Genomic DNA, 27,979 nt, shown 5'->3' with positions numbered 1-27,979 from the left:
TGTAGTGGTGATGCTGATGCTAAGACTTGAATCCAATGTGCATAAACTTACAGGTAGCTTGAAATGAAATGCAGATGACTGACAAGGTAGTGGGAAGGAGTTTGTACCGTATATAGTTTATTTTCCCTCTCAAAGACTTGCATTTGAGTGTAGTTGGTAACAACATATCCATAAAAGTTTTATCCAGACAGTGTTGTATTGTCAACTTCCGTACTCTAAATGCTGTATAATTTTCCCCAGAAAAAACTGAAGTGGTCTTCAGAATTGGCACATACTTATACATAATTGGTAGCTAACCTACCAACAAATTTGTTCATTTTAAAAAATTGGCACATTTTAGAAGTAAAACAAAGTCTGAACCTCATGCAAATGTGAATAAAAATGACAGTAAGCATACTTCCTATTTTACAAGCATATTGTATTGCTCATTACATTGACTTTGCTTATTAAAACTATTATGGCATTTGGAAAGAAGTCTGTGTAACTTCATCTGATTCTACAATGTTTTTTTCAATTTACAGAGTATCCATGTTAGCATATCCACATATCCAGTAAAGGAGCTGGAGACTGTGTGAGTGAGTGTGTGTGTGTGTGTGTGTGTGTGTGTGTGTGTGTGTAAAACGGGGAAAATGGCTATATTTATAGTGTTTGCTTGACATATGTAGGGAGGCTTGAATAATGTCTAGCCAAGGATACATGCTTCAGTAAATTTCCAACTAGACAGTGATCAGCAATACCAAATGTCGCTTGTTCAGTAGTCTTATTTTAACTGAAAAGAAAATCATTACTCTAGTCCAGGGGTCGGCAATCTTTCAGAAGTGGTATGCCGAGTCTTCATTTATTCATTCTAATTTAAGGTTTTGCGTGCCAGTAATACATTTTAATGTTTTTAGAAGGTCTCTTTCTATAAGTCAATAATATATAACTAAACTATTGTTGTATGTAAAGTAAATCAGGTTTTTAAAATGCTTAAGAAGCTTCATTTAAAATCAAATTAAAATGCAGAGACCCCCCAGACCTGTGGCCAGGACCCGGGCAGTGTGAGTGCCACTGAAAATCAGCTTGCGTGCCGCCTTTGGCATGTGTGCCATAGGTTGACTACCCCTGCTGTAGTCCAATAAAATATGTTGTTGGGCTTTTCTAAACAAAGCTGGAATCAAGTGTTTAAAGTATTAACTTTGTACTTTCTCCTTTGTGTCTGATACTTTACTTATGTTTACTCTGTTTTTGCAACAACATCAATACACTATTTTTTAAAGAATTGACAATCGTTTTCTATATGCCAGACGTTTGCATTGTTTATTTATATCAGATACCTGCAGGACTTATTGTCATATTTCAGGTACCATTTCCATTCTATGTGAAATTTGTATTATTTTTTCTAGAGATCAGTAAAATCAGAACTTGTATCTGCCACCTCCCTTCCTCCATCCTAAAACACACATTTCAATTTTAGGAAAGATTTAAACAACTTTGTGTGCCATCCTCGTTTTTGCTGATCACTTCTGTTTTGGTTGCATTTCCATTTCCAAGTTTCATGCATTTACATTAAGTTCTGTGCACTCATGTGTACAGACACTTATGGGAGTGACAGAGTACAGGCAAGTCTCATCTTACGCTGGGGTTACGTTCCTCTGTCAGCGCGTAAAGTGAAAATCACGTATAGTCAAAATTGCATTGAGTGTAATAGCGGGCGGAATCGCCCGCAGTACAGGTATAGTATTTAAATTGTTGTTTTTCTCTTTTTTTTTGTTTTTTTGCCGACCACGCAAAGCTGAATTCGCGCATGTTAAATGCATGTAAGATGACTCACTGTACTTACATTTTGACTCCTGAATAAGCGAGGTGAAGAGCAGAGTAAACGAGAAGGACAGAGGAAATTATGAAATTCTAGATATTGTTGGGATCCAGATGGTATGACATTCCCGTGGGCAAAAAAATGAAAAAAACCCTGTAAATGTGTGGGAGATACTAAGATTTTTTTTTTTTTGCTGAAGCCTCATGTAAATTTCTGAAGCTTATGAGGGTAAAGATTTCATTTCAGTCAAACTTTAGGTCTTTGTAGCAAAACTGAATAACTCATAGAGCATATCATAATTACTTTTACTTTGTCTTCTACTGCTACAGAAGTTTGATACTTCACAGTTTACCCCAATAGAAGTACTCCAAGCCAAAACAGTTATTATACGTAACTACTCTTCAGAGGTTTTGAGCTATTCTAAGGCAGTTTTTCAGTTGTTGAGTGGGTATTTATCACTTTATAGACAACATAAACATTTTTTGTTGTATAACCTTTTCTAAACTCATTACAATTATTATGATCCAAGGGCTCAATATATGTAATACAGAATAGCACACTACTTAGTAGCATAGTTTATAACTTGATTTGAAAAAAGAAACCCTTGTTTTTCCTCCACAGCGGGAACTCCAGAAGACAAGATGCGATTGTTTCTTATCTATTACATAAACTCAGTGCAGGCACCATCAGAGGTATGTTCTTTGTATCTTAATAAAACAAAAATAATTGTTGCAAAATTTGTGCTAAATTGTTATTTCATAAGGAATTAAATGAATGCCTGTGCCAAACACCTACTTTTCTTCTCAAGAAAAATATCCTACAGTCTTGTAGGATTGAATCTATTTAGACTCATAGACTCATAGACTTTAAGGTCAGAAGGGACCATTATGATCATCTGGTCTGACCCCCTGCATGCTGCAGGCCATAAAACCGTCCCTACCCCTTCCCTGGACTCTGCTGTTGAAGTCCCCAATCCTGTTTTAGGTGACTTCAATCGGCAGAAACCCTCCTGCTAGAGATCCCTGCCCCATGCTGCGGAGGAAGGCGAAAAACCTCCAGAGGCTCAGCCAATCTGCCCTGGAGGAAAATTCCTTCCCGACCCCAAATATGGCGATCAGTAAGACCCCGAGCATATAGGCAAGAGTCTCCAGCCTGACCCCTGTCAGCCATTATACAATTTACCTACCATTTCTTGGTTTTCCTCGACTACTATGTTTTACCATTAAACCATTCCCTCCATAAATTTATCTAACTTAATCTTAAAACCAGACAGGTCCGTCGCCCCCACCGTTTCCCTCGGAAGGCCGTTCCAATATTTCACCCCTCTGACGGTCAGAAACCTTCGTCTAATTTCAAGCCTGAACCTCCCCACGGCCAGTTGATATCCATTCGTTCTCGTATCCACATTAGTACTAAGCTGGAATAATTCTTCTCCCTCCCTCGTATTAATCCCTCTAATATAGTTAAAGATAGCAATCATATCCCCCCTCAGCCTTCGCTTTGTCAGACTAAACAACCCAAGCTCCTCTAGTCTCTTTTCATACGACAGGTTTTCCATTCCTCTGATCATCCTAGTGGCCCTTCTCTGCACCCGTTCCAGTTTAAGTTCATCTTTTTTAAACATGGGAGACCAGAACTGCACACAGTACTCCAAATGAGGTCTCACCAGCGCCTTGTACAACGGAAGCAGGACCTCCTTATCCCTACTAGATATACCTCGCCTAATGCATCCCAAGACAGCATTGGCTTTTTTCACCGCCACGTCGCATTGTCGACTCATAGTCATCCTGCGGTCTACCAGGACCCCTAGGTCCTTCTCCTCTTCCGTTACTTCTAACCAATGCGTCCCCATCTTGTAACTAAAATTTTTATTAGTCATCCCCAAATGCATCACCTTACACTTTTTACTATTAAATTTCATCCTATTCCTGATACTCCAATTCACAAGCTCATTCAAGTCTCCCTGCAGGATATCCCTATCCTCCTCCGAATTTACAACGCCTCCCACCTTCGTATCATCCGCAAACTTTATCAGCCCACTCCTGCAATCGGTCCCGAGGTCAGTTATAAATAAATTAAATAAAATGGGTCCCAAAACCGAACCTTGAGGCACTCCACTAGTAACCTCCCTCCAACCCGACAGTTCACCCTTTAATACGACCCGCTGCATTCTCCCCATTAACCAATTCCTTATCCACCTCTGGATTTTCATATCGATCCTCATGTTTTTCAGTTTAACCAATAATTCCTCATGGGGTACAGTATCAAACGCTTTACTGAAATCCAGGTATATTAGGTCCACCGCATTTCCCTTATCTAATAAATCCGTTACTTTCTCAAAGAAGGAGATCAGATTCGTTTGGCACGATCTGCCCTTCGTAAAACCATGTTGTAATTTATCGCAATTGCCACTAACCTCCAGGTCCTCAACTAGTTTCTCTTTCAGAATTTTCTCTAACACCTTGCACACTACAGATGTTAAACTAACAGGCCTGTAGTTACCCGGATCACTTTTTTTCCCTTTCTTGAAAATAGGAACCACATTAGCTATTCTCCAGTCTAACGGGACCACCCCCGAGTTTACAGATTCATTAAATATTATCGCTAACGGGCCTGCTATTTCCCGTGCCAATTCCTTCAATATTCTCGGATGAAAATCGTCCGGTCCTCCCGACTTAGCCCCATTAAGGCATTCAAGTTTTGTTTCTACCTCGGATACGGTAATCCCCCATCCTGAATGCCCCTCTGTAGTGGTGCTAGTATCCCTAATACCTTCATTGGCCTCATTAAACACCGATGCAAAATATTCATTGAGATATTGCGCCATGCCTAGATTGTCTTTAATCTCCTCTCCGGCAACAGTCAGTCTTACAGAAGTATTTATTACTACCAGGGAAATTACTGCCCAGTTATGAAATATAGCTAAACACATGGATCATGATAATGTGGATATGATTCAAATAGTAAGACTATCACTTTTTAAAATATTTAAATCAAGTTTACACCAGCAAAATTTGGTACAGTTTCTGTTATTGGGATACATTACGCAGTTGAGATGGACATTACAAAACACTTTCCACTTTTTACTCCATCCCTGACTATCCAGAAAGAGTTGCATTATCTGAACAACAACATATATTTCTTGGGGCTCCACACTAAGATGGTTTCTAAGGCTTTGATCTCTGAGAAATTCAGGAAGCATTTTTTGCATATATTTCTTCTGAAACTAATCTGCGTAAGAATACTATTATTATTTATTTTTGTGCCAAGTAACACAATCTGGTACCATGCTGTGTAATTACGAAATGTTAATCTGACACATTCGCTAATTCTTAATGCGCAGGATTTAACCATATGGCTCCTGTTAAATAAATGTAATTAAACTCTACTGTGTCAAATTCAAGTATAATGTAAACTGGTTTTAAAATAGATCCAGCCTGAATTACAAATCATATTTTGGTGATGTTCTGTGTGAATTATTTACATTAAATAATGTAATGGCTAAAGTTAGGGTTTTTCAAAACAGCTTAAGGTAGTTAGGCACCTTGAATTTCATTGCCATTTCAGTGCCTACCTCCCTTAAGCTTCTTTGAAAATCCCAGCCTATTTTTTAAGACATTTTAAGATCCTATGCTCTTACATTGTGTCTAAGGGTATGTCTACACTACGAAATTAGGTCAATTTTATAGAAGTTGATTTTTAGAAACCGATTTTATACAGTCGATTGCGAATGTCCACACTAAGCGCATTAAATCGGCGGAGTGCGTCCTCACTACCATGGCTAGCATCGAATTAGAGAGTGGTGCACTGTGGGTAGCTATCCCTCAGTTCCCACAATCTCCACTGCCCATTGGAATTCTGGGTTAAGCTCCCAATGCCTGATGGGGCAAAAACATTGTCGCAGATAGTTTTAGGTACATGTCGTCAGGCCTCCTTCCCTCCTTCCCTCCGTGAAAGCAACGGCAGACAACTGTTCCGCGCCTTTTTTTCCTGGGTTACCCGTGCAGACACCATACCACGGCAAGCATGGAGCTCGCTCAGCTCACCGTCACCGTACATCTCCTGGGTGCTGCTGGCAGACCTCAGTGAGGTCAATCGGGGCACCTGGACAGACATGGCTGTCCTCCTCTTAGAGCACTAAATGGGAGCCAGAGATTCCAGGTCATTCTCTTCTTTATGTTCGTCTCATGGAGATTCAGTCCTGCCTGGAATATCATGGGAGCTGGAGGCTTCTGCCTCAGGCTACTCTCCCAGCCGGCAGCACCGCGTGGTCGCACCTACCCCAGCCTACCCCTTGCTCCCATGGCTTGTGAAGCCTGGTCAGTAGTAAGGAGCAATTCAACTATAGACTGAGCAAGTGCAGAATGGTGGTAGAATGTGCTTTTGGACATTTAAAAGCTCACTGGTGCTGTTTGCTGACTAGATCAGATGTCAGCGCAACCAACATTCCCATTGTTATTGCTGCTTGCTGTGTGCTCCATAATATCTCTGAGAGTAAGGGGGAGACATTTATGGCGGGGTGGGAGGTTGAGGCAAATCTCCTAGCGTCCAATTTTGAGTAGCCATATACCAGGGCGATTAGAAGAGCACAGCAAGGCACGCTGCGCATCAGAGAGGCTTTGAAAACCAGTTTCATGACTGGCCAGGCTTCGGCATGACTGTTGTGTTTCTCCTTGATGTAAACCCGCCCCCTTTGTTGATTTTAATTCCCTGTAAGCCAACCACCCTCCCCCCTTCGAAATAAAGTAACTATTGTTTTGAAACCATGCATTCTTTATTAATTAAAAAAAAATGAGATAACGGACAAGGTAGCTGGGGTGGGGGAGGAGGGAAGGACAAGGCCACATTACTTATTGTAGCCACACTAAAAATCAAACTGTTTGAATGACAGCTGTCTGTTGCTTGGGCCATCCTCTGGAGTGGAGTGGCTGGGTGCCCGGAACTTCCCCACCCCTCCACCCCCCATGTTCTTGGGCATCTGGGTGAGAAGGCTATGGAACATGGGGAGGAGGGGAGGCGGTTATACAGTGGATGCAGCAGGGGTCTGTGCTCTCGTTGGCTTTCCTGCAGTTCCAACAGACACTTCATCATGTCCATTTGCTCCCCCATTAGCCTCAGCATTGCGTCCTGCCTCCGCTTTTCACACTTACTTAATTCTTTCCTGTCTTGTGCCACTGAATGACTCCATGCATTAAGCTGTGCAGGAGGATTGTATGAGCTTGGAAAACATGTCATCGCGAGTGCGTTTTTTTTTCGCCTTCTAATCTGCGATAACCTCAGGGTTGGAGATGATAGGGGGAGTGTAGAAACATTCTACGGTCTACGATTCCGGGGGGACTGCATGGTAACCTGTGCTGCAGAGTGCTGCCGAATTCACCACGCTGACCAAACAATTCAAATTCAAAAGTTCCCGGGGCTTTTCCTGTGTACCTGGCTAGTGCAACGGAATTCAAAGTGCTGTCCAGAGAGGTCACAATTGAGCACTCTGTGATAGCTCCCCCAAATTTGACCCAGCAAGGTCGATTTTAGTGCTACTCCCCTCACCTGGGAGGCGTACAGAAGTCAATTTTAAGAGCCCTTTAAGTCAATGAAACGGGGTTGGTTGTGTGGACGCATTCATTTTAAAATCGATCTAACGCAGTTAAATTCGACCTAGCCCCCTAGTGTAGACCAGGGCTAAGAGGCTCAGCACAGAACTCTCAGCCCAGAGGGAGTGGAGGTATATGGTGGGGGGAGGGATAGCTCAGTGGTTTGAGTATTGGCCTGCTAAACCCAGGGTTGTGAGTTCAATCCTTGAGGGGGCCACTTAGGGATCTGGGGCAAAAATCAGTACTTGGTCCTGCTAGTGAAGGCAGGCGGCTGGACTCAATGATGCCCTTTCGAGGTCCCTTCCGGTTCTATGAGATAAGTATATCTCCATATATTATTATTTTATTATTATGGTGGCTTTAAGCTGTCTTGTGCCCTTCTGATCCTGGGTTGCTCCAGGGACTGACCAGCTCTCCAGCATAACTTAAACAACCCTAGGGGCCTGTCTGAGTTACCCTACAGGCTACAGCACTGCCCAAAATCTGCCGTGCTGAGTGCTGCAACTCCCAGCATACATCCTTCACTGGGGCATGCAAAGGAGGCAGATTTACAGCTATGTTCTTCAGAGTGTGCTCCAGGGGACATCTTCCCGAGCCAGATTCAGGGCTTTTAGGGTCTCTTTATGCTGCTTCTGCCCTTTTATGTAAAATGAAGGGAACAAATGGAGGCGAAGCTCTCAAGCATTGTTAGAAATCATAATAGCTGAAAATAATTTCCTTATTTTCTTACCTATCAAAACTGTAGTTTGGGATTTGTTGATGTAAATAATTAGCTTATCATAAAGAATAGCTCATTTAACAATGGCAACAGCTGCAGGGGAAATTTTTTAATGCAAATAGTACTGTCGTGTTTTACAATTTTCAAATAAATGTAACTGCTTGAACATCGGCTTGAAAACTTTAAAAAGGTTTGGCTAATCTCAGAAGCAGCCTAGATTTTCTAAAATCTGTCTTCACTTTTTGCTGTTATTACTTTATTTAAACTGTATATCTAATTCCATTTAATGTTTTAATATGGTAAATAGAATATATAGAAATAATTTTTCTCAATACTGAAAATAACCCAGTGTTAAAATCCATTACAATATATTATGTGATTCTAGAGGCTGTTATTCAAACAATTCTGATAAATTCAGATAGGGAAAAGTAGAATAAACATCTGAACAAAATAAGTCACCATGAAGAGTGTGATAGAATGTTGTTGTTTCTTTTTGTAGTAATAACTGTAATATAACACTTTACAAAAGTTAATTCAGTGTGAATTTGGACTTCTGCCCTGGCATGTGGTGATCATGGTCACTTGTTTTCATTTATAAGTTGTTGTTCTTCTTCAAGTGATGGTCCCTATTGTATTCACGAGGTTTACACATGTGCACCATGCGTCTGGAGTTGGAAAATTTGAAAATAGTGTCGATTGGTCCGTGCGTATGCACTCGCTTGTCCTGTGCTTCCATCCAAGGCAATAAAAGGTGGGGCAGGCTGACCGAGTCTTTAGTTCCTTCTCACCACCGCACATGGTCTGGATCAGAACTCCGTCTCCTCATCTCTAGTCGGGAGATAAGGAAGCACTCCCATAAGCATGGGACTAAGTCTTTGTCCAAATCAAAGAAGATGGATGCTCCTTCCACCCACGTGGCCCAAGGAGACAGAGAATGTTCTAAATCCCACAGGCACGAGAGAAAAACACACAAACAGTGGAACCCACAGGTTCTGGACACTGATGCGTTGGTACCATCATCTCTGGCACCCCACAAGACCCTCTCTCACTGGGAAAGATCACAGTGCTGATACCAATAACTGGGAAAGAGAGTGCCTCTCACCAGGGAGATCCGGAACCGTAGATGGACCCGGGCCTTTCCAGATCTGGAATCACCCCCTCCATCAGGCCCGTCCACTTCTACAGTGATTATATCTCCACCAAGAGACTGCTTCCAATACGGGTTCCCTCACCCTCCGCACCGATGCTTTACACTCTTCCATCAACTCTGACAGTATCACCATTAGAACTGGAAGATGAAAAATGTCTCTACTTTGCGAAATGGAAATGTTTCACTTCCTAGGCTCAGTGCTATCACCTCCCCCTTAACGCCATCTCGAACCCTACCGTCCTGGACTACCTCCTGGAACTTAAGACATCAGGCCTTGCTCTCCAGCCTGTCCAGGTCCACCTATGGATTGGCGCTTGTTATTTACTCATCCCACCACCACACACTTCTTGAAAGGGTTACTGAACAGCTTCCTGCCTGTGTTTTCTCCCCCCCCCCCACCTTGTGCTCTCTGCCCTCACCAGGCCCCCCTTTGAGCCTCTGGCCACGTGCTCCCTCTCCCACCTCTCCATGAAGGTCATCTTCCTCATGGCTATCACTTCTGCTAGGCGGGTCAGTGAATTGACAGCTATAAAGGTCAATCCCCCCCATCCGCGCCCCCCCCCCTGCATATGTGGCTTTTCATAAAGACAAGGTTTCCTTACACCCTTTACCCCAAATTCCTCCTGAGGGTGGTCTCTGAGTTCTACCTCAACTAATCAATTCACTTCCCAGTCTTCCATCTTAAGCCGCATGCCACTCTTGTGGACAGGTCCCTGCACTCGCGAAATAAATGGTCAGTTTTCAGAATGGAGAGAGGTAAATAGTGGTGTTCCCCAGGAGTCTGTACTGGGACCAGTACTTTTCAACATATTCATAAATGATCTGGAAAAGAAGTAAACAGTGAGGTGGCAAAATTTGCAGATGATACATAACTACTCAGATAGTTAAGTCCAAAGCAGACTGTGAAGAGCTACAAAGGGACTTCACAAAACTGGGTGACTGGGCAACAAAATGGCAGATGAAATTGAATGTTGAAAATTCAAAGTAATGCACATTGGAAAACACAATCCCAACTATACATATAAAATGATGGGGTCTAAATTCACTGTTACCACTCAAGAAAGAGATCTTGGAGTCGTGGATAGTTATCTGAAAACATCCACTCAATGTGCAGCGGCAGTCAAAAAAGCTAACAGAATGTTGAGAATCATTTAAAAAAAAAAGGGATAGATAAGAAGGCAGAAAATATCATATTGCCTCTATACAAATCCATGGTAGATCCACATCTTGAATACTTCATGCAGATCTGGTTGCCCCATCTCAAAAAAAGATATATTGGAATTAAAGGTACAGAAAAGGGCAACAGAAATGATTAGAGGTATGGAACAGCTTCCATATGAGGAGAGATTAATAAGACTGGGATTTTTCAGCTTGGAAAAGAGACAACTAAGAGGGGAATATGATAGAGGTCTATAAAATCATGCCTGGTGTGAAGAAAGTAAATAAGGAAGAGTTGTTTATTCCTTCTCATAAGAACTAGGGGTCACCAAATGAAATTAATAGGCAGAAGATTTAAAACAAACAAAAGGAAGTATTTCTTCACACAACACACAGTCAACCTGTGGAACTCTTTGCCAGAGGATGTTGTGACGGCCAAGACTATAATAGAGTTCCAAAAAGAACTAAAGTTCATGGAGGATAGGTCCATAGCCTGGCTATTAGCCAGGGTGGGCAGGGATGGTGTCCCTAGCCTCTGTTTGCCAGAAGCTGGGAATGGGCAACGGGATGGATCACTTGATGATTACCTGTTCTGTTCATTCCCTCTGGGGTATCTGACTTGGGGCATCTAGCTTTGGCCACTGTCAGAAGAGAGGATACTGGGCTAGATGGACCATTGGTCTGATCCACTATGGCCGTTCATATGTTCTTATGACGTCTGCTGTGTGCTTGCATTCTGCCTCGACTGAACCCATGCCTTTCGTGCCTGTTCATGGCCATTGTGGACTGGCCCCGGCGCAAAGCCCTATATTCTCAGTGCATCTCAAAGTGGGTCTCTGCATGCATCCAAGTGTGCTATGCATGGCTAACACTCCACTGCCTGGCAGATTATGGTGCATTCAACATGGGCGCAGGTGGTCACATCTGCCTCTCTGGCAGACACATCCTGGCATAACATTCCGTGCATACCTTGACCTCCCATTACTCCATCACCCAGAGGGCAGCAGAATTTACAGTTCTGAACCGTGCCATCCCACAGACTGCGATACCTCTTGCATCCTCGCACCCCCCCTCCGCACGGATCACTGCATAATACTCACCCGCATTTGGAATACATATAGGGACCATCACTCGAAGAAGAAGAGGAGGTTACTTACCTGTAACTGGAGATTCTTTGAGCTGTGTGGTCCCTATTTGTATTCCAATACCCACTGTCCATCCCCTCTGCTGCAGACCATGCTGCTCAATGATAAAAGGGTGGCTGATGGGGTGCCATACTGCACAGCCTCATTTCTCCTGGAACACAAGGCTAGGTATGAAGTACGTGTGGGTCAACGGATACTGCTACAGAAAATTTGCAGCGCATGGTGTGTATGTGCATCCGTGTTTGTAATACAAATAGGGACCACACATCTTGAAGAACCTCCAGTTACAGGTAAGTAACCTCCTCTGTTTCCACGTTGACCAAGTTATCCGCCTTCCTGTGTTTTTTCCCAAAGCCACACCAGGAAGATGCTCTCCTTATCTTGGACATTAGAAAGGCATTAGAACCAAACCATTTAGAAAGTCTTCTAGATCATTTATACCAATTGCAAACAGATCCAAAAGATCCACAATCTCCACCCAAAGACTTTCAAAGTGGGTTTCCACTTATATTCTTATGTTACCAGGCTGCTAATGTTCCAGTGCTCCCTTCCTTCCTTCCTTCCTTCCACCACCCCACCCCCCCGAATAATAGCCAATTCTGCAAGATCTTAAGTAGCCTCTATGGCACTATTACAGAATGTTTCAGTTGCTGAAATCTGCAAAACAGCAACCTGGGCATCACTTCACACTTTTTTCCAAACACTACACCCTGGTACACACATGTAGATCAGACACTGCTGTTGGTATGCAGTCCTTTCTTTAGTGTTGGATCCAGTTCCAAAGCCCCTTCTTCCTTTAGTGGATAATCCTCAGAAGTCACCTGAAGTGGAGCACCCATTGGGACGCTACTCAAAGGAGGAGAGGTTACTCACTTCGTGCAATTACTGGAGTTCTTAGAGATGTGTGTCCCGATGGGTGTTCAATTACGCACCCCCCTTCCCTTCTGTTACAGTCCCACAAGACGAAATGCTGAATGGTAGGGAGGATGGTTCACCCACACAGCTACGTATATCCTCAGTGTAAGCCATGAGTATGTTTGGAGCTTGTGCATGGGCCAGATGGGCACTGCTACTGAAAATCTTTGATCAAAGGCACATGAGGTGTATGCACACCTGAAATGGAGTACCCATAGGGATACACATTTTGAAGAACTCCAGTTACTGCATAAGGTGAGTATCCTTTCCTTTCTCCTATCAACAATCCTGCAAGTGACGGGCTGTCGTGCACAATTGGATGATCTAAAATATATGCTCTAGGAATTACTTTGGAGAAGTTCTATGCCCTGTTGCTATACAGAAAGTCAGACTAGATGATCACAATGGTCACCTTTCTGGCCTTAAAATCTGTGAAAGTTGCACTGGTCTTCATTTTTCTCTGAAGTCTGGGGGAAAGCAGAGACCAGGAGTTCAAATTTTACCTCTGTTTTTTAAATTCACATGCATTTTACTGCGCTTATTAACCACAGCCATGAATCCTAATCTAAGTGACAGTTATAGAAGAGCTGCTGAACCCTGTCTCACTTCACCATCTTTTAAATAAGTTAACCGAGAGCTTTTGCGAGGTCACTGCAGGGGCAGAACTCAGGTCCCGAACATTACCAATCCTTATCTTATCCAGTGGGCCACACTGCCTGTCAGTCACTAAATTACTTGTGGTTATCCTATCTCTAATCTCTGTAAACTACACTCCTCTCTGCAATCCAGGGATAGAATCCAGGATTCCCGATTGCCAGTATTCTATTCCTGACTTGTAAACAGTTGTGTAAATCATTGGGAAAGCATGTGGTTAATCTTCCTCCACTGGCTGGTCAACAAAATAGCTAGCAATTACTCCTGTTGTTCAAATAGTAAGGACTTATATTAGGGATTTGAAGGTTAGGAGGTTCAAACACTACTACTGGTCTATGTGGGGAAATGATACAATACTTGCATGAGATTCCCATCAAACTTACACTCTAGTACAAAACCATAATAGTTACCTGACACCAAATAACATCACAAATGCATAGAATGTGTTAGTCAGATGCGCCTTGCTATGACGGATAGAAAATCATGAGGTCACTCATTTCAAGCTTGCAACTTGCAAGTTTGATGAAGTTGAGTACACATTGCTTTTGGGTATCCGTTGGAGATGGAAGTGAAAACCTGAAGGATGTGACCTGCCACAGTCTTAACTGACTCTAAACATAGTTTTTGTTTGCCAGCTCCTAAAGTTAATTTGAATTTTTAAAATTGTCTTTTCAATAGCAAAATAAGTTGCATTTATACTACTTATTTAACATTTTTAGAGGAGGAAAAATATCTACATATTTTGTCATCTGTCTGTGCAAGGACAGTTTGATTTAGAATAGTGAAAAGCAGTTGCAATTCTCCCATTTATGATTTCAGGCTGATTTGGAGCAATACAAAAAAGCATTGACAGATGCAGGATGTAATCTTGCTCCCTTGAACTACATAAAACAATGGAAGTAAGTTAATTTTTCTTCTTCATAAAACTGCAGGTAATTGGGGGGAAGTTGAAAACAGATACATAGACTACTGCAGCCAGGATTTGTGGAAATTGTGTCTTACTTTTAATGTTTAATGAATTGTGGTTCTTACATAATTTTGCTGTGACTGATTTGCCAATACATGTGAACACTTCTAAACCGAACTCTAACATATGTGAGAAGGTTTAAACTTTATTTTAAACAATATATTTGATATGTTTTTCTTGACACAAATAAATAATTTGCTGAAGGCAAGTGAGTGACTCAGTAGCAGAGACTAGTTTAAATTAAGAATTTCTGGCTTTCTGTCCTTGATTCAGTCTTGTGGGCCATCCTGCTTATCTATCTATGAAATATTAGATCTTCTAAAAGGAGAAATCTTTCATCCATCCTCATCCCGAATTCTAGGTACTGTACTCTAATTTCTTTGAGTGTCTAACTATATCTCATTATAGCTATAGGCTTTAGATTGGCAAAAGCTAGGATATTATGAAAGGGATGCATTCAGTTTTTAACAAAGGTGAGAGATGTTTATAGTTTGCCCAATTACCTGATGACAGATTTTAGAGGAAGAGCCATTTCCATTCTCAGATGGCCTTCCACAATGGTCTTCATAGGAAGAGAAGACGTAGTAGTGTAATGGTGAAAACAAATTAAGCACTTGATTATAACATTTCTTTCATAGGGCTTTTGCCAAGATGGCTTCAGCTCCTACCAGCTATGGAAACGCTACAGCTAAACCATTGGGGTAAGTTTTTTAATTCATCTACCAAAATTCCTAGTAAATCTTTTATTATTTATTAATTTAATTAATTTTAATTTTATAAGCACTGAGAGCATTCGGTAATAAATAACCTTTAAAGTGACTGTTTTTATCAGATTCCATGTAATAAAGCTGAAACTACAGTTGAAATAAATTTAGCTATGTGTAGTTGAAAAAAAACAGCTGAATCTTTTAGTTCTCCTTTGAGTGATGGTTCCTATTGTATTTCAGTGTGGGTTTACTGTTGGTCTGCAGATATGCCCTGGCTTACCTTGTACCTCCGTCTGAGGGGATAAAAAGCTAGACAAAACGACTCTCTCTCTCCAGTTCCTTCTCACTGCTACATGGGTTGGGTCGGAATTTCTAGTTGTCCATAGCTTTGGCTTCGTCTTACAAAATGAGATTTAGATTTGGTTTTGTAAATAGTTTTAACATCTTGTACAGTTTTTACAGATTACCATTTAGTATTTTATAGATCTCTTAGAGTTTAGATTTAGTGTTTTGGGGAGACACCCCTCTTCCCCACCATACCCCCTTCAAGTACCAGCCTATGCCCAGGACTCCGTGCTTCAAACTGTGCTTCCTGCCCACAATCCTCCTCAGTCAGTGACGACCACCAGCGCTGCCTATCCTGCCTTGGGAAAGCCCACGTCACAGCAAGATGGAGTATCTGCCAATTATTCCCCAGCCATATCCAAGAAGAGCAGGAACTTTGTCTCCAGAAATACCTCATGGAGAAGATCATGAGGCCTCAATTGGACCCAGACCAGGGACAGCCCTCCCCTCTATACATCAGCCTGATTCAGCAAGGAGTGTGCCTCCTGCTGTGAAGTCTGACTCTGGTGCGGGAGAACCTGCCTCCACAGACTCCCTAGTGGGATATTGTTAGGAATCCAGGAAACACTCTCATAAGCATGAGACTAATTCTTCCTCTAAATCCACTTCAAAGAAGTTGGATTCGGCTCTGAGCAAGCCCATCAGCTAAGCCCCTGAAGACTTAGTACATCCTAAGTCCCAGAAGCGTGACAAGAAAGCCCATAAGCATTGGGCTACGTCAGTAATGGACCGCGATACGTTGGTACCATCATTGTCAGCACCTCCCAATCCCTGGGATCTGCCAGCACCAACAAAGACCAATCATCATGAGTTTCACCTATCCACAGCACTTTCTGCCTTGGTAGCTACACGGTTTACTCCAACTCCAATGGCTTGAACAAGTAGAAACCCTTTCACACCAAGGAGATCTGAATCTGTTGCCACTCCACAGGACATTTTCACTCTCCCAGATGCAGAATTCCCTCCTTCATTGGGCCCCTCCATCTCCAGAGAGATAATACCACTAAGAGAATCTGCTGCTGGAAGGAGTTTGTCACCCATCCCATGCACAGAATATAACTCTCTTCCAACGGTACTGAGTGTACCACCACTGGAAACGAAATTGGCCTTCTCTTCATCGGGAGATTTTGAACCACCCAGTGAACTTCCCCGTCTTCCCCCTCCCCCCCATCCGATGTATCCTCCACTGCCTGAAAGACCTGCACTTGTTTGGGACCAATCTCCATCTCTTCTAACTCAGAGCCATTGATACACCATGAAGTGGGGACCTCCATGACCACTATTGATCAGTCCTACTGGCCATATTGGGGGCCTTGGGATCAGTTGTCCCCTGCAGAGTTGGTCCAGTCTGCTGGCGGGGGGTCACCCCTTGCTTCCCCACTAAGATATGCTCAGTTCAGTCCTTGGATCCTACAGAGGAGGATTACTCGCCAAATCAGGCAGTTCTGCCAGAACCAGTAAGATTACAATGCTCATCTCCAGACAAAGTGGTGACCCCTACATCTCCTTCTTGCCTTGATGACTGCAGCCAGTTCCAGGACCACCTTTGCAGAGATCCTGGAGAACTACAGATTCCTCTTGAAGAGGTCCACAACTCCCAGCACAAACTCTTAGACATCCTACACTCATCCAGATCCAACAGAATAGCTCTCCATGTTAATGAAGCCATGCTGGAGTCAGCTAAGACAGTTTGGCATGCCTCTGCCACCTGCACTCCCATTCCCAAGAGGGCAGAGAAGTGTTGTGTCAGCAAAAGGGTTGGAATTTTTGTTTTCTCACCCCACTCCCAACTCACTGGTAGTCCAGGTTGCTTCTGAAAGACCTTGACAGCAACATCCCTGGTCTCCTCTTACGGATAAAGAGTGGAAACACCTGGATCTATTGGGAAGAAAGGTCTTTTCATCATCTAGCCACCAGTTCAGGATAATCAATTACCAGGCACTAATGGCTAAATACAACTTCCTGAAGTATACTAAGTATGCAGAGTTTACCGACAGCTTTCTGCAACAAGACAGAGCTCGTTTCCAAGCTCTGATAGATAAAGACAAACTGATAGCCAAGACTTCTCTCCACTCCACAGTCAATGCCACTGATATCTCCTCTAGAGCATTGTTATGCACAGGGAATCATGGTTCCATGCATCAAAGTTCCCTACAGAGGTCCAGAATGCTATCAAGGACCTCCCAGTCAATGAATTGCAGCTCTTCAACCAAAAGATGGGCGTGTTCCTCCATATCCTCAAGGACTCTAGAGTTACCCTCTGCTCACTGGGGATATATATGCCTGCCTCTAAGAGGAAGTTTCACCACCCATCATTTAGACCTAGACACATGACTCAGCTCTTTTTCCGCCAGAGGCCCTGTGAACCACCGCACAACAGAGTTCACATACCTTCTGCGACACGCTATGCACCTCAATCTCACCTTCCCGCCGCGACATTATTTTTGATGGGAGCTTGAGAGTCACGAACCACTAAGCCCAACTCCTCTCAACCCTCACACACTTTTTGGGGGTTATCTAGCACTCTTTTTCAACACCTGGAGTGCAACAACAACAGACGAGTGAGTGCTGAACGTAATCCACTCTGGCTATATGATTTGCGTCCCTACCTCCTCCAAAACCTCTCCACCCCACTTTGAGGGCCACTCTCATGAGAGTATTCTCAAACAAGAAGTGGACTCCCTATTAGAGCGAGAAGTGATAGAACACATTCCTCCTCAATACCATGCACGTTTTAATCTGCTTACTTCCTGGTACTCAAAATGAAGGGCAGTTGGAGGCCAATCCTTGACCTCCACCATCTCAACTTCTTCATTCACAAACTCAGATTTCACATGGTCACGTTGGCATCTATAAGCCCATCTTTAAAAAAGGGCATGTGGTTTATGGCTCTCAACTTGAAGAACGCCTACTTTCATGTATATATACAGCAAACAGAAAAACATCAAGAAAGAGCTCTCCAACCTGGAGACTCTCATAAATAACCAACCCTCCACACAAACGGACTTTACTAAAATAAGACAGGAGATCTACATTAAACACTTCACCTCTCTACAAAGGAAAAAGGACCGTAAGCTGTCTAAAATCCTACCTGCCACATGGGGCCACACAGGGGTACCCCTAACTCACCCAGCAATATCGTCAATTTATCCAGCTACACACTCAACCCAGCAGAAGAGTCTGTCCTATCTCGGGGACTCTCCTTTTGCCCCAGCACCCCCACGAACATGATACAGTTCTGTGGTGATCTGGAAGCCTACTTTCGCCGCCTCCGACTCAAAGAATACTTTCATGATAACACTGAACAGCGCACTGATACACAGATACCCTCCCACCAACAACACAGGAAGAAGAACTCCACATGGACTCCTCCTGAGGGTCGAAATGACAGTCTGGACCTATACATAGAATGCTTCCGCCGACGTGCACAGGCAGAAATTGTGGAAAAACAACATCGCTTGCCTCATAACCTAAGTCGTGCAGAACGCAATGCCATCCACAGCCTCAGAAACCACCCTGACATTATCATCAAAGAGGCTGATAAGGGAGGTGCTGTTGTCATCATGAACAGGTCTGACTACCAGAAGGAGGCTGCCAGACAACTCTCCAATACCCAATTCTACAGGCCACTTTCCTCAGATCCCACTGAGGAATACACTAAGAAACTACACCATCTACTCAGGACACTCCCTACACTAACACAGGAACAAATCAACATACCCTTAGAGCCCCGACCGGGGTTATTCTATCTACTACCTAAGATCCACAAACCTGGAAATCCTGGACGCCCCATCATCTCGGGCATTGGCACTCTCACTGAAGGACTGTCTGGATATGTGGACTCCCTACTCAGACCCTACGCCACCAGCACTCCCAGCTATCTCCGTGACACCACAGATTTCCTGAGAAAACTACAATGCATTGGTGACCTCCCAGAAAACACCATCCTAGCCACCATGGATGTAGAGGCTCTCTACACAAACATCCCACATACAGATGGAATACAAGCTGTCAGGAACAGTATCCCTGATGATGACACAGCACAACTTATTGCTGAGCTCTGTGACTTTATCCTCACGCACAATTATTTCAAATTTGGTGACAATATATACCTCCAGACCAGTGGCACCGCTATGGGCACCCGCATGGCCCCACAATATGCCAACATTTTTATGGCTGACCTGGAACAACGCTTCCTCAGCTCCCGTCCACTCATGCCCCTTCTCTACCTACGCTATATTGATGACATCATCATCTGGACCCATGGGAAGGAGGCCCTGGAAGAATTCCACCATGCTTTCAACAGCTTCCACCCCACCATCAACCTCAGCCTGGACCAATCTACACGGGAGGTCCACTTCCTGGACACCACCGTACAAATAAGCGATGGCCACATTAACACCACCCTATACCGAAAACCCACCGACCGCTACGCCTACCTTCATGCCTCCAGCTTCCACCCCGGTCACACCACACGATCCATCGTCTACAGCCAAGCACTGAGGTACAATCGCATCTGCTCCAACCCCTCAGACAGAGACCAACACCTACAAGATCTTCACCAAGCATTCTCAAAACTACGATACCCACACAAGGAAATAAAGAAACAAATCAATAGAGCCAGACGTGTACCCAGAAGCCTCCTGCTACAAGACAGGCCCAGAAGAGAAACCAACAGAACTCCACTGGCCATCACCTACAGTCCTCAGCTTAAACCTCTCCAACGCATCATCAGTGATCTACAACCCATCCTGGACAATGATCCCTCACTTTCACAGACCTTGGGAGGCAGGCCAGTCCTCGCCCACAGACAACCTGCCAACCTTAAGCATATTCTCACCAGCAACCACGCACCGCACCATAACAACTCTAACTCAGGAACCAACCCATGCAACAAACCTCGATGCCAACTCTGCCCACATATCTACACCAGCAACACCATCACTGGACCTAACCAGATCAGCTACAACATCACCGGCTCATTCACCTGCACGTCCACTAATGTTATATATGCCATCATATGCCAGCTATGCCCCTCTGCTATGTACATTGGCCAAACTGGACAGTCACTACGCAAGAGGATAAATGGACACAAGTCAGATATCAGGAATGGCAATATACAAAAACCTGTAGGAGAACACTTCAACCTCCCTGGCCACACAATAGCAGATGTAAAGGTTGCCATCTTACAGCAAAAAAACTTCAGGACCAGACTCCAAAGAGAAACTGCTGAGCTCCAGTTCATTTGCAAATTTGACACCATCAGATCAGGATTAAACAAAGACTGTGAATGGCTTTCCAACTACAGAAACAGTTTCTCCTCCCTTGGTGTTCACACCTCAACTGCTAGCAGAGCACCTCACCCTCCCTGATTGAACTAACCTCGTTATCTCCACACTGATATATACCTGCCTCTAGAGATTTCCATTACTTGCATCTGAAGAAGTGAGGTTCTTACCCACGAAAGCTTATGCTCCCAATACTTCTGTTAGTCTCAAAGGTGCCACAGGACCCTCTGTTACTTTCATGTAGACATTCATCCTGCTCACAGTTGTTTCTTCAGATTTATGGTGGACTCGGACCATTTTCAGTATAGAGTGCTCCTTTTTGGCATACCAATTGCCCCCAGAGCCTTTACCAAGGTATTCTCAGTAGTAACCGCTCACGTCAGACATCGCAGTCTCATTGTCTTCCCCTACCTCAATGACCAGATCCTTGTTGCCAGGTCTCGCCAGGAAGCCTATGTATCAACTTCTGTGGTCCTGCTCCTCCTTTCTTCACTGGGAATCAGGGAAAATGCTGAAAAATCTGTTCTAACCCACAGACAATCTCTGGATTTCATTGGGGCCACCTTGAATTCTGTTAGTGCGAGAACATACTTGCCCAAGAGCAGGTTCCAGACCATGAACAATATCATAACTCAGATCACAAACAACCCTTGAGTACCAGTCAAGACATGTCTGTCTCTTTTAAATCATATGGCCTCATGCACTTACATCATCCCATTCACAAAACTCCGCCTCCATTGTCTTCAAATGTGGCTTCAGTCAGTTTACTCTCCGAACTGCCATTCTATGAACCTCATGGTAACAATTCCCACCATGGTAGTATCTTCCCTGCTCTAGTGGACAAATCCTCATCAGGTATATGTGGGTGTCCCCTTTTCTCCTTTCCTCACCAGACAGATATTAGATACATATTAGATACATCCCTGTTTGGTTGGGGTGCCCACATGAACAGCTGAACAGCACAAGGTACCTGGACATCTCAAAGTCCAGGATGCACATCAGTATCAAGGCCTTTCCTCCATTCATCCATGCTCAGTGTCTTATAATGTTAGACGTTATGACTGTCTTCTACATCAACAAGTAGAGAGGAGTGAGATCCATCTCCCTGTGTACGGAAGCAGTCAGCTTGTGGAGCTGGTGAGTGAGCAATTGAATCACCTATTAGCAGCCTACCTTCCAGGGAAGCAAAATGTGCTTGCAGGCTCCATCACAGACATTTTGCAGTCAACCATGAGTGGGAGCACCAGGACTCGGTACTGCACAATATTTTCGCTCTATGGGGAACCCCAACCTCTCAGATGAAGAGAAAATGCGTAACATGTAGCTCCAGAAGAGGCCAAGGTCACCACTCCCAGGGTGACGCTCTACTTCTTTCCTGGTCGGACTAGTTTAACTATGTCTTTCCTCCACTACAGCTCCTGCCATGACCGTTACACAAATCTGGCAGCACAAGGCCTGGGTCATCCTGATTGCCCCTACTGGCTCAGACAGTTTTGGTGTCCCGATCTCCCATGTACGGGATCCCAACTACCAGTCATTCTCCAATGTTTCCCGAGCTCCTGACCCAGTGGAACAGTAGGATCAAGCACCCCGGTCCGCATTGGCTCCACCTCTCAGGGCTTGATATTTGGATGGATGTCCTCCTTAGAATGTTCATGCTTCACATCTGTGCGAGACATCCTTTCTGATAGTAGGAAGGATTCTACTAGAACTTGTTACCTTGCTAAATGGAAGCGCTTTTCTTCTTGGAACATCAAAATAGCATTCTCCTAGAAACTGCAGATATTCCTCTGATCTTGGATTATAGCCTCTCTCTGAAGATATCAGGCCTTTACATTAGCTCCTTGCAAGTCCACTTGGCGGCGGTCGGTGCATACCATCCACCTTCTCAGGGCTACTTGATCTTCCCACATCCAGTGACCACCAGATTCTGGAAATGCCTAATCAGAACCTTCCCACCTGTTCAGAAGCCTGCTCCCCAGACTAACCTGAACCTTGTTCTCTCAGTACTTATAAGGCCCCCCTTTGAATCTTTAGTGTTTTCCTTCATGTCTTTCCTTTCCATGAAGGTCACTTTCCCCATAGCCATTCCCTCAGCTAGAAGGGTTGCGAGCTTGGATCGGTGATGGCAGATCCTCTTTACACTATATTCCATAAGGATAAGGATTCTTTGCGTCTATACCCCAATTCACCCCCAAAGTAGTTTTAGAATTCACCTTAACCAATCGATTTACTTACCTGTGTTCTTCCCAAAACTGCACGCTTCTTCAGAGGAATGAAGACTTCATTCCCTCAATATTTGGTGGGCCTTGGCCTTTTATCTGCAAAGAACAAAACCAATCAGGAAGTCCCTGAGACTATTCATCGCTATAACAGAAAGAATCATGGGGCATGCCACTGCCACTCGGAGAATCTCCAAATGGATCTCTGGCTGCATTCTACTCTGCTATCCGCTGTCCCAGGGGATAAGAGCTCATTTCACAAGAGCACAAGCGACAACTATGGCATCACTTCAGGAGGTGCCTCTCCTTGATATCTGTAAAGCAGTCATGTGGAGCTTTGTTCACGTGATTGCAAGACATTATGCCTTGGTGCAGGACTCCTCTGCTGATGCCTCCTTTGGGGCAGCAGTCCTCCACTCATTTCTACCATCTAGACACTAAAAATCATGGACTGAATGGAGACACTCGATTTATGGCCGGTCCATGATTTTTAGTGTCTAGCAGACTTGTGAATTTAAGCTCCCATGCTCATTTTTTGAAAGTGTTCGTGCAGATTTCCTTTAAGGATAATGACTAATAGGTCAGATACAGAAAGATCACTTTGTAAAAAATGTTCACCCACAGGGTGAACAGAGAGACTGGATTTATGGCTTATTACAACAATCTGTAACCTACCTCAAACTTATCCTTATCATTGAGTCATATCAGCTGATTATTATTATTATTATTATTATTTTATTTATTGTGGCGCCCTTGGACCCAGTCATGGATCAGGGTCTCTTTGTGCCAGATGCTGCTCACATACATAACAAAAAAGAAGATCCCTGCTCTGAAGAGCTTACAGTCTAAGACAAGATACAACAGACTGGGGGAGCAAAAGGTAACAACGAGACCAAACCAAACAGCATGAAAAACAGTGGTCACAGCATACTGGCTGTCTAACTATTATCAAGATTTTTGTAGAGCGCTTGGCAGAGGAGAGCTGTAAGAAGGGATTTAAAGGAGGACAAAGAAGTGGCTTTGGGAATGTGGCTATGGAGTAGCATCTGAGAAAACACAAAGTTAATATTAAAAACTACTGTTTTTGTTCAGTCTGCCAACAAAAAAAAAGTTAATATAATGGTTTAGGGCACGGTTTTACTAGAGCATACCATTTTGTTTAATGGAGAGCAGGTTAAAATTCTAAGAAACTTCTGCAGACTTGTAACAGACAACTCTGAAGGCAAAGATGCTCAAATTCATACACTGTGTTGTCTGTTTTTGTTTTTCAGTCTGTTTTCACGTGTTATGAATACAGGCTCACAGTTTGTGATGGAAGGAGTGAAGAATTTGGTATTGAAACAACAAGTGAGTTTAAGAATGGAAAACAACAAATGATATTTTTAAACTTCTTTGACGGCACATTTCAAACAAACATTTTGCCATAGTTTATCCATGTAATACATTTTATTAAAATGAATGGTGCTAAAGATGCAACAAAATTAAGCATAACAGACCTTCTCTAAGATTCTATATACATATAGTATAAATACATTTGTTTTTTATATTTGGATTGTAGCTTTTAATTTGTAAACAAATTATTTTTCACTGTTAAGAAGCTTATTGTCCATGAATAATATCCTAAATTATCCCCATGAGGCCCTATGCTCAAGGGGCATTTGCTCCCAAAAAGTGTAATAAATGTCTTAGGTCCACCCTCTGCAAACTAATTTCAACACCGTGAAAGGAGTAAATATGCATCTTTAGGTATTTTTTAATAAATACCCATAACCTGCATAAACACAGAATATGTGGATATGTACTGTTTTTCCTTAGATTATCTCATATTTTGTCATCGGCAGTAACCATTCCAAAATTATTGGAAGTCTAATACTATATTGATCCTTCTGTTCAATCACATATCAAGCTCTTCTAATTTAGCTCATCTAAAATATAAAACAACCTCAGCCTTGAAGAACTGTAGCATGGAAAAGAGTAACAAGTCTAATAATAATACCTAGGTCTTATATAGCACTTTTCAACAGTAGATCTCAAGGCACTTTAGAAAGGAGGTCAAATATCATTATCCACATTTTATAGATGAGAAACTGAGTCACTCAGAGATGAAGTGATTTGTCCAAGGTCACCCAACAGACCAGCAGCTGAACTGGAAATAAGTCAGGTTGCCTCAGTGCCAGTCTATTGTGCTATCGACTAGGCCACACTGCCTGCTCTTATAACATTTAGCTTCACTTAAGAAAAATATTTTATGGTATAACTCACTTGTGACTCTGCCAATCATGAGTTGTCTCAAAAATATCATAACTGCTTTATACAGTTTATATGTAAATTCACTCTTGTGGCTGAAGTTTTAAACTCAAGTTATGGTTATCACAAGTTAAAAGTTAACTCCTGGGTGGATTTAGATGGGCTAAATTGTTATAGAAAACATTCATTTGAATTTCCTGAACATTGTAAGATGAAAATGTTGCAGTAATACCATTAAAATGATGGGCCATAGAAGAATGAATGGAATAAACAGATTTTAATAAAAATAAATTAGAAATTCAATGTATGTTTTAAATAGCTTTGGTCCTGCAACCTAAGAACTAAATAAAATTAAAAGTTCTTTTTTTCCCCCAAATAGAAGGTCTTGGTAAAGGCTGAACTAGTAGTTGAGTAAAAAGCAAAAAAAAAATCAATTTGATTTTTATTCTGATCTTGAGTATTTTTTCATACTGTTGCCCTATGATCAGAATACCTTTTGTGCATCAAAAATATCAACTGTCACACAAAACTTTTTAACTGGTTTCCATAGCTTTTATAAGACACTTTGTGAGGCTAATTCTGCAGAAATGTGTTGTGAATAGGTTATGCATTAGATTATACAGTTAGGATCAGTAAAACATAATTAAATATTTATAATTAAGAAAATAATTTAAAAGTGCTGTTTTTACATTGTTTGCCAAAGACCTCTTTAAAACTTTTATTTCTTGCAACAATGTCTAATAGTTGAAACAGAACTTACTGTCTGACTTTTTTGTTTTGGTGATTCATTGCCTGATTGAAAAGCTGTAAAAACGCAGGTTTATAAGGTTTCTGATCTGGCTTTTAACTTTTGTGCCCAGTAGTATATATATTAAGACTTAAGACTCCTTGGGATAGTCAAATAAGATGCCTTTTTGCCTAATATTTAAGCATGCTGCAGGGGTTTTTTTTGTGTTGGGCGTTTGTTTTAATGTTAGCCTTTTTTTTTCCCCCTTGGGCAGCACTCAGGGATTTATATTCTTTTTTGCTCAAACTTTTTTTCAATTTAATTTATATCTAACTTATACCTTGGAATTTCCTTTTCTGATATATATTCTTTCAGCAAGTCATTGTCTAAATTCTCCCTGAGTTTATTGTAAGGCCCTCATCCTGATTACTGCAACCACTTCTCCCTTACAACCACATCACTACCCTCCAGTCTACCCAAACAAGGTTGCTAAGATGGTCTTCCTTGTCTATCACTTGGACAACATTCCTTCCCTTTTAGAATTCCACAACTGACTTTCATTCTTCCACCAGATCAAATTCATGCTTCTTGTCCTAACCTTCAAGACATTCTATTCTGTTTAGGTTCTTATATCCTGTTCATCATAATTGTATCTGCATACCCTTCAATTCTGCCCCATACTTTTCCATTCCTGTTTTTGTATTATGCTTCCTTCTCCTATCCCAACTTCCTGCTCCATCAGTGATGCCAGCTCTGTCTGCACCTCCCACAAACATCCATATATCCTTTTTGCCTGGGAAGTTCCATGATATAATTTATACAGGTGCTTACCATATACTCTTTTAAATCCCTCATTTCTGCTGTGGTGTCCAGTTATAGCTAGGCAGGTGATAAGCTGTGACTGTCCCTCTTCCTTTTCCTGCTCCCTTACTCCTACTAACTTCCCCATTCTTGCCATTCACTCCACCTCCACTTCCAATTTAAAAAATTGAAAAGTAAAATAAAAACAACAAAACATAACTAACGAAGCTATGCCAATTCATCAACATACACGTGTGTTTTGGGTGTTCTATATTGAAGGCCCACCAGGGCAGGCATGATCTCTTATTTGTGTCCAGAGAGTTTCCAATGCAGTGGGGATTGGACATTAACATAATATAAACGTTTACTAATAATTATCACCGTCACCCTTGAACTAACCTGTAAAGCTACTGTGTCTGAAGAACTAGAAAACAATAATACTTTTGTAAATGCTAACCAGTAGCATTCTATTTCATGGCAATATTGTATATCTTTGCCCCATTAAGGAATTTGAAATTTTTTCCATGTACATTTCAACTTGCTGATTAGTAGTCAATTTTACATTTTTGGTACTAGTTTTATATTTATCTCAAATTTAACTTCAAATATTTTACCTGAATCTCATAATGATGCATATATAATAAAAACAAACCAGGGTTAAAATTAAGAAAATGAGAAAAGGTTATACAAATAGAGAGGAACAGAAAGATTTGGTAAGGTGCTAAAAGCAAAACAAAAACAACAACAAAAAACTCAGAAAATCAGTGGCAGTGTTCCAGATATCAAGACCCCTGTTCTAACCATTTTATATTTATTTTATCCCAAACATAGGTGCTGGAACAATTTTTATAGTTGGGGTACTGATAGCCATTGAAAAAAACTGTAAACCCTGTATATGATGGAAACCACTTGAAGCCTAGTTCCAGCACCTATGATCCCAAACATTTCCCTCAGAGTTTGAGGAACTTGAGTGTTGTCAAACCATCTTATTTAAGTTGCATCAGAATCAAACATTTTCATGTGAGTTATGCAGAATATATCTCCTCACAGAGAGACTACATCCTAAACCTCAATTTTAAGTCTTTTGCCTCTGTTTGTTTTATATCAGTATCATTATCAATCCATTCCAACTCTGTTGGCTCTTTTTCTTTCTCCCTCAAACATTTTTCTACCATTTCTTCCTCATTCTAGTGGGGAAGCTATCCAGCTATTTATATGGCCCCCTTCATAGTTTTAATCATAGAATCATAGGACTGGAGAGGTCATCTAGTCCAGTCTCCTGCACTTATGGCAGTACTAAGTATTATCTAGACCAGTGTTTCCCAAACTTGGGACGCCACTTGTTTAGGGAAAGACCCTGGCGGGCCGGGACGGTTTGTTTACCTGCCGCGTCTGCAGGTCCAGCCAATCGTGGCTCCCACTGGCCGCGGTTCGCTGCTCCAGGCCAATGGGAGCTGCTGGAAGCAGCGCGGGCTGAGGGACGTACTGGCCACTGCTTCCAGCAGCTCCCATTGGCCTGGAGCAGCGAACCGCGGCCAGTGGGAGCCGC

General features: G+C 42.5%; 1 protein-coding gene across 1 annotated transcript in view; it reads left to right on the top strand.

Moving 5' to 3' along the window:
* The window catches only part of SCFD1 (sec1 family domain containing 1), a 144,494-nt gene that overhangs the window by 72,226 nt on the left and 44,289 nt on the right, over window positions 1-27,979 (top strand). Inside the window, exons 16-19 of the mRNA XM_034768729.1 lie at window positions 2,420-2,490; window positions 13,946-14,025; window positions 14,732-14,794; window positions 23,927-24,002. Of these exons, the coding sequence (XP_034624620.1) occupies window positions 2,420-2,490; window positions 13,946-14,025; window positions 14,732-14,794; window positions 23,927-24,002 (290 nt within the window). The remainder of the gene's footprint in view (window positions 1-2,419; window positions 2,491-13,945; window positions 14,026-14,731; window positions 14,795-23,926; window positions 24,003-27,979) is intronic.

Source organism: Trachemys scripta, chromosome 4 (assembly GCF_013100865.1).
Source record: "Trachemys scripta elegans isolate TJP31775 chromosome 4, CAS_Tse_1.0, whole genome shotgun sequence".
Classification (NCBI taxonomy): Eukaryota; Metazoa; Chordata; order Testudines; family Emydidae; genus Trachemys; species Trachemys scripta.
This window is presented reverse-complemented; position numbering and strand designations above follow the sequence as displayed.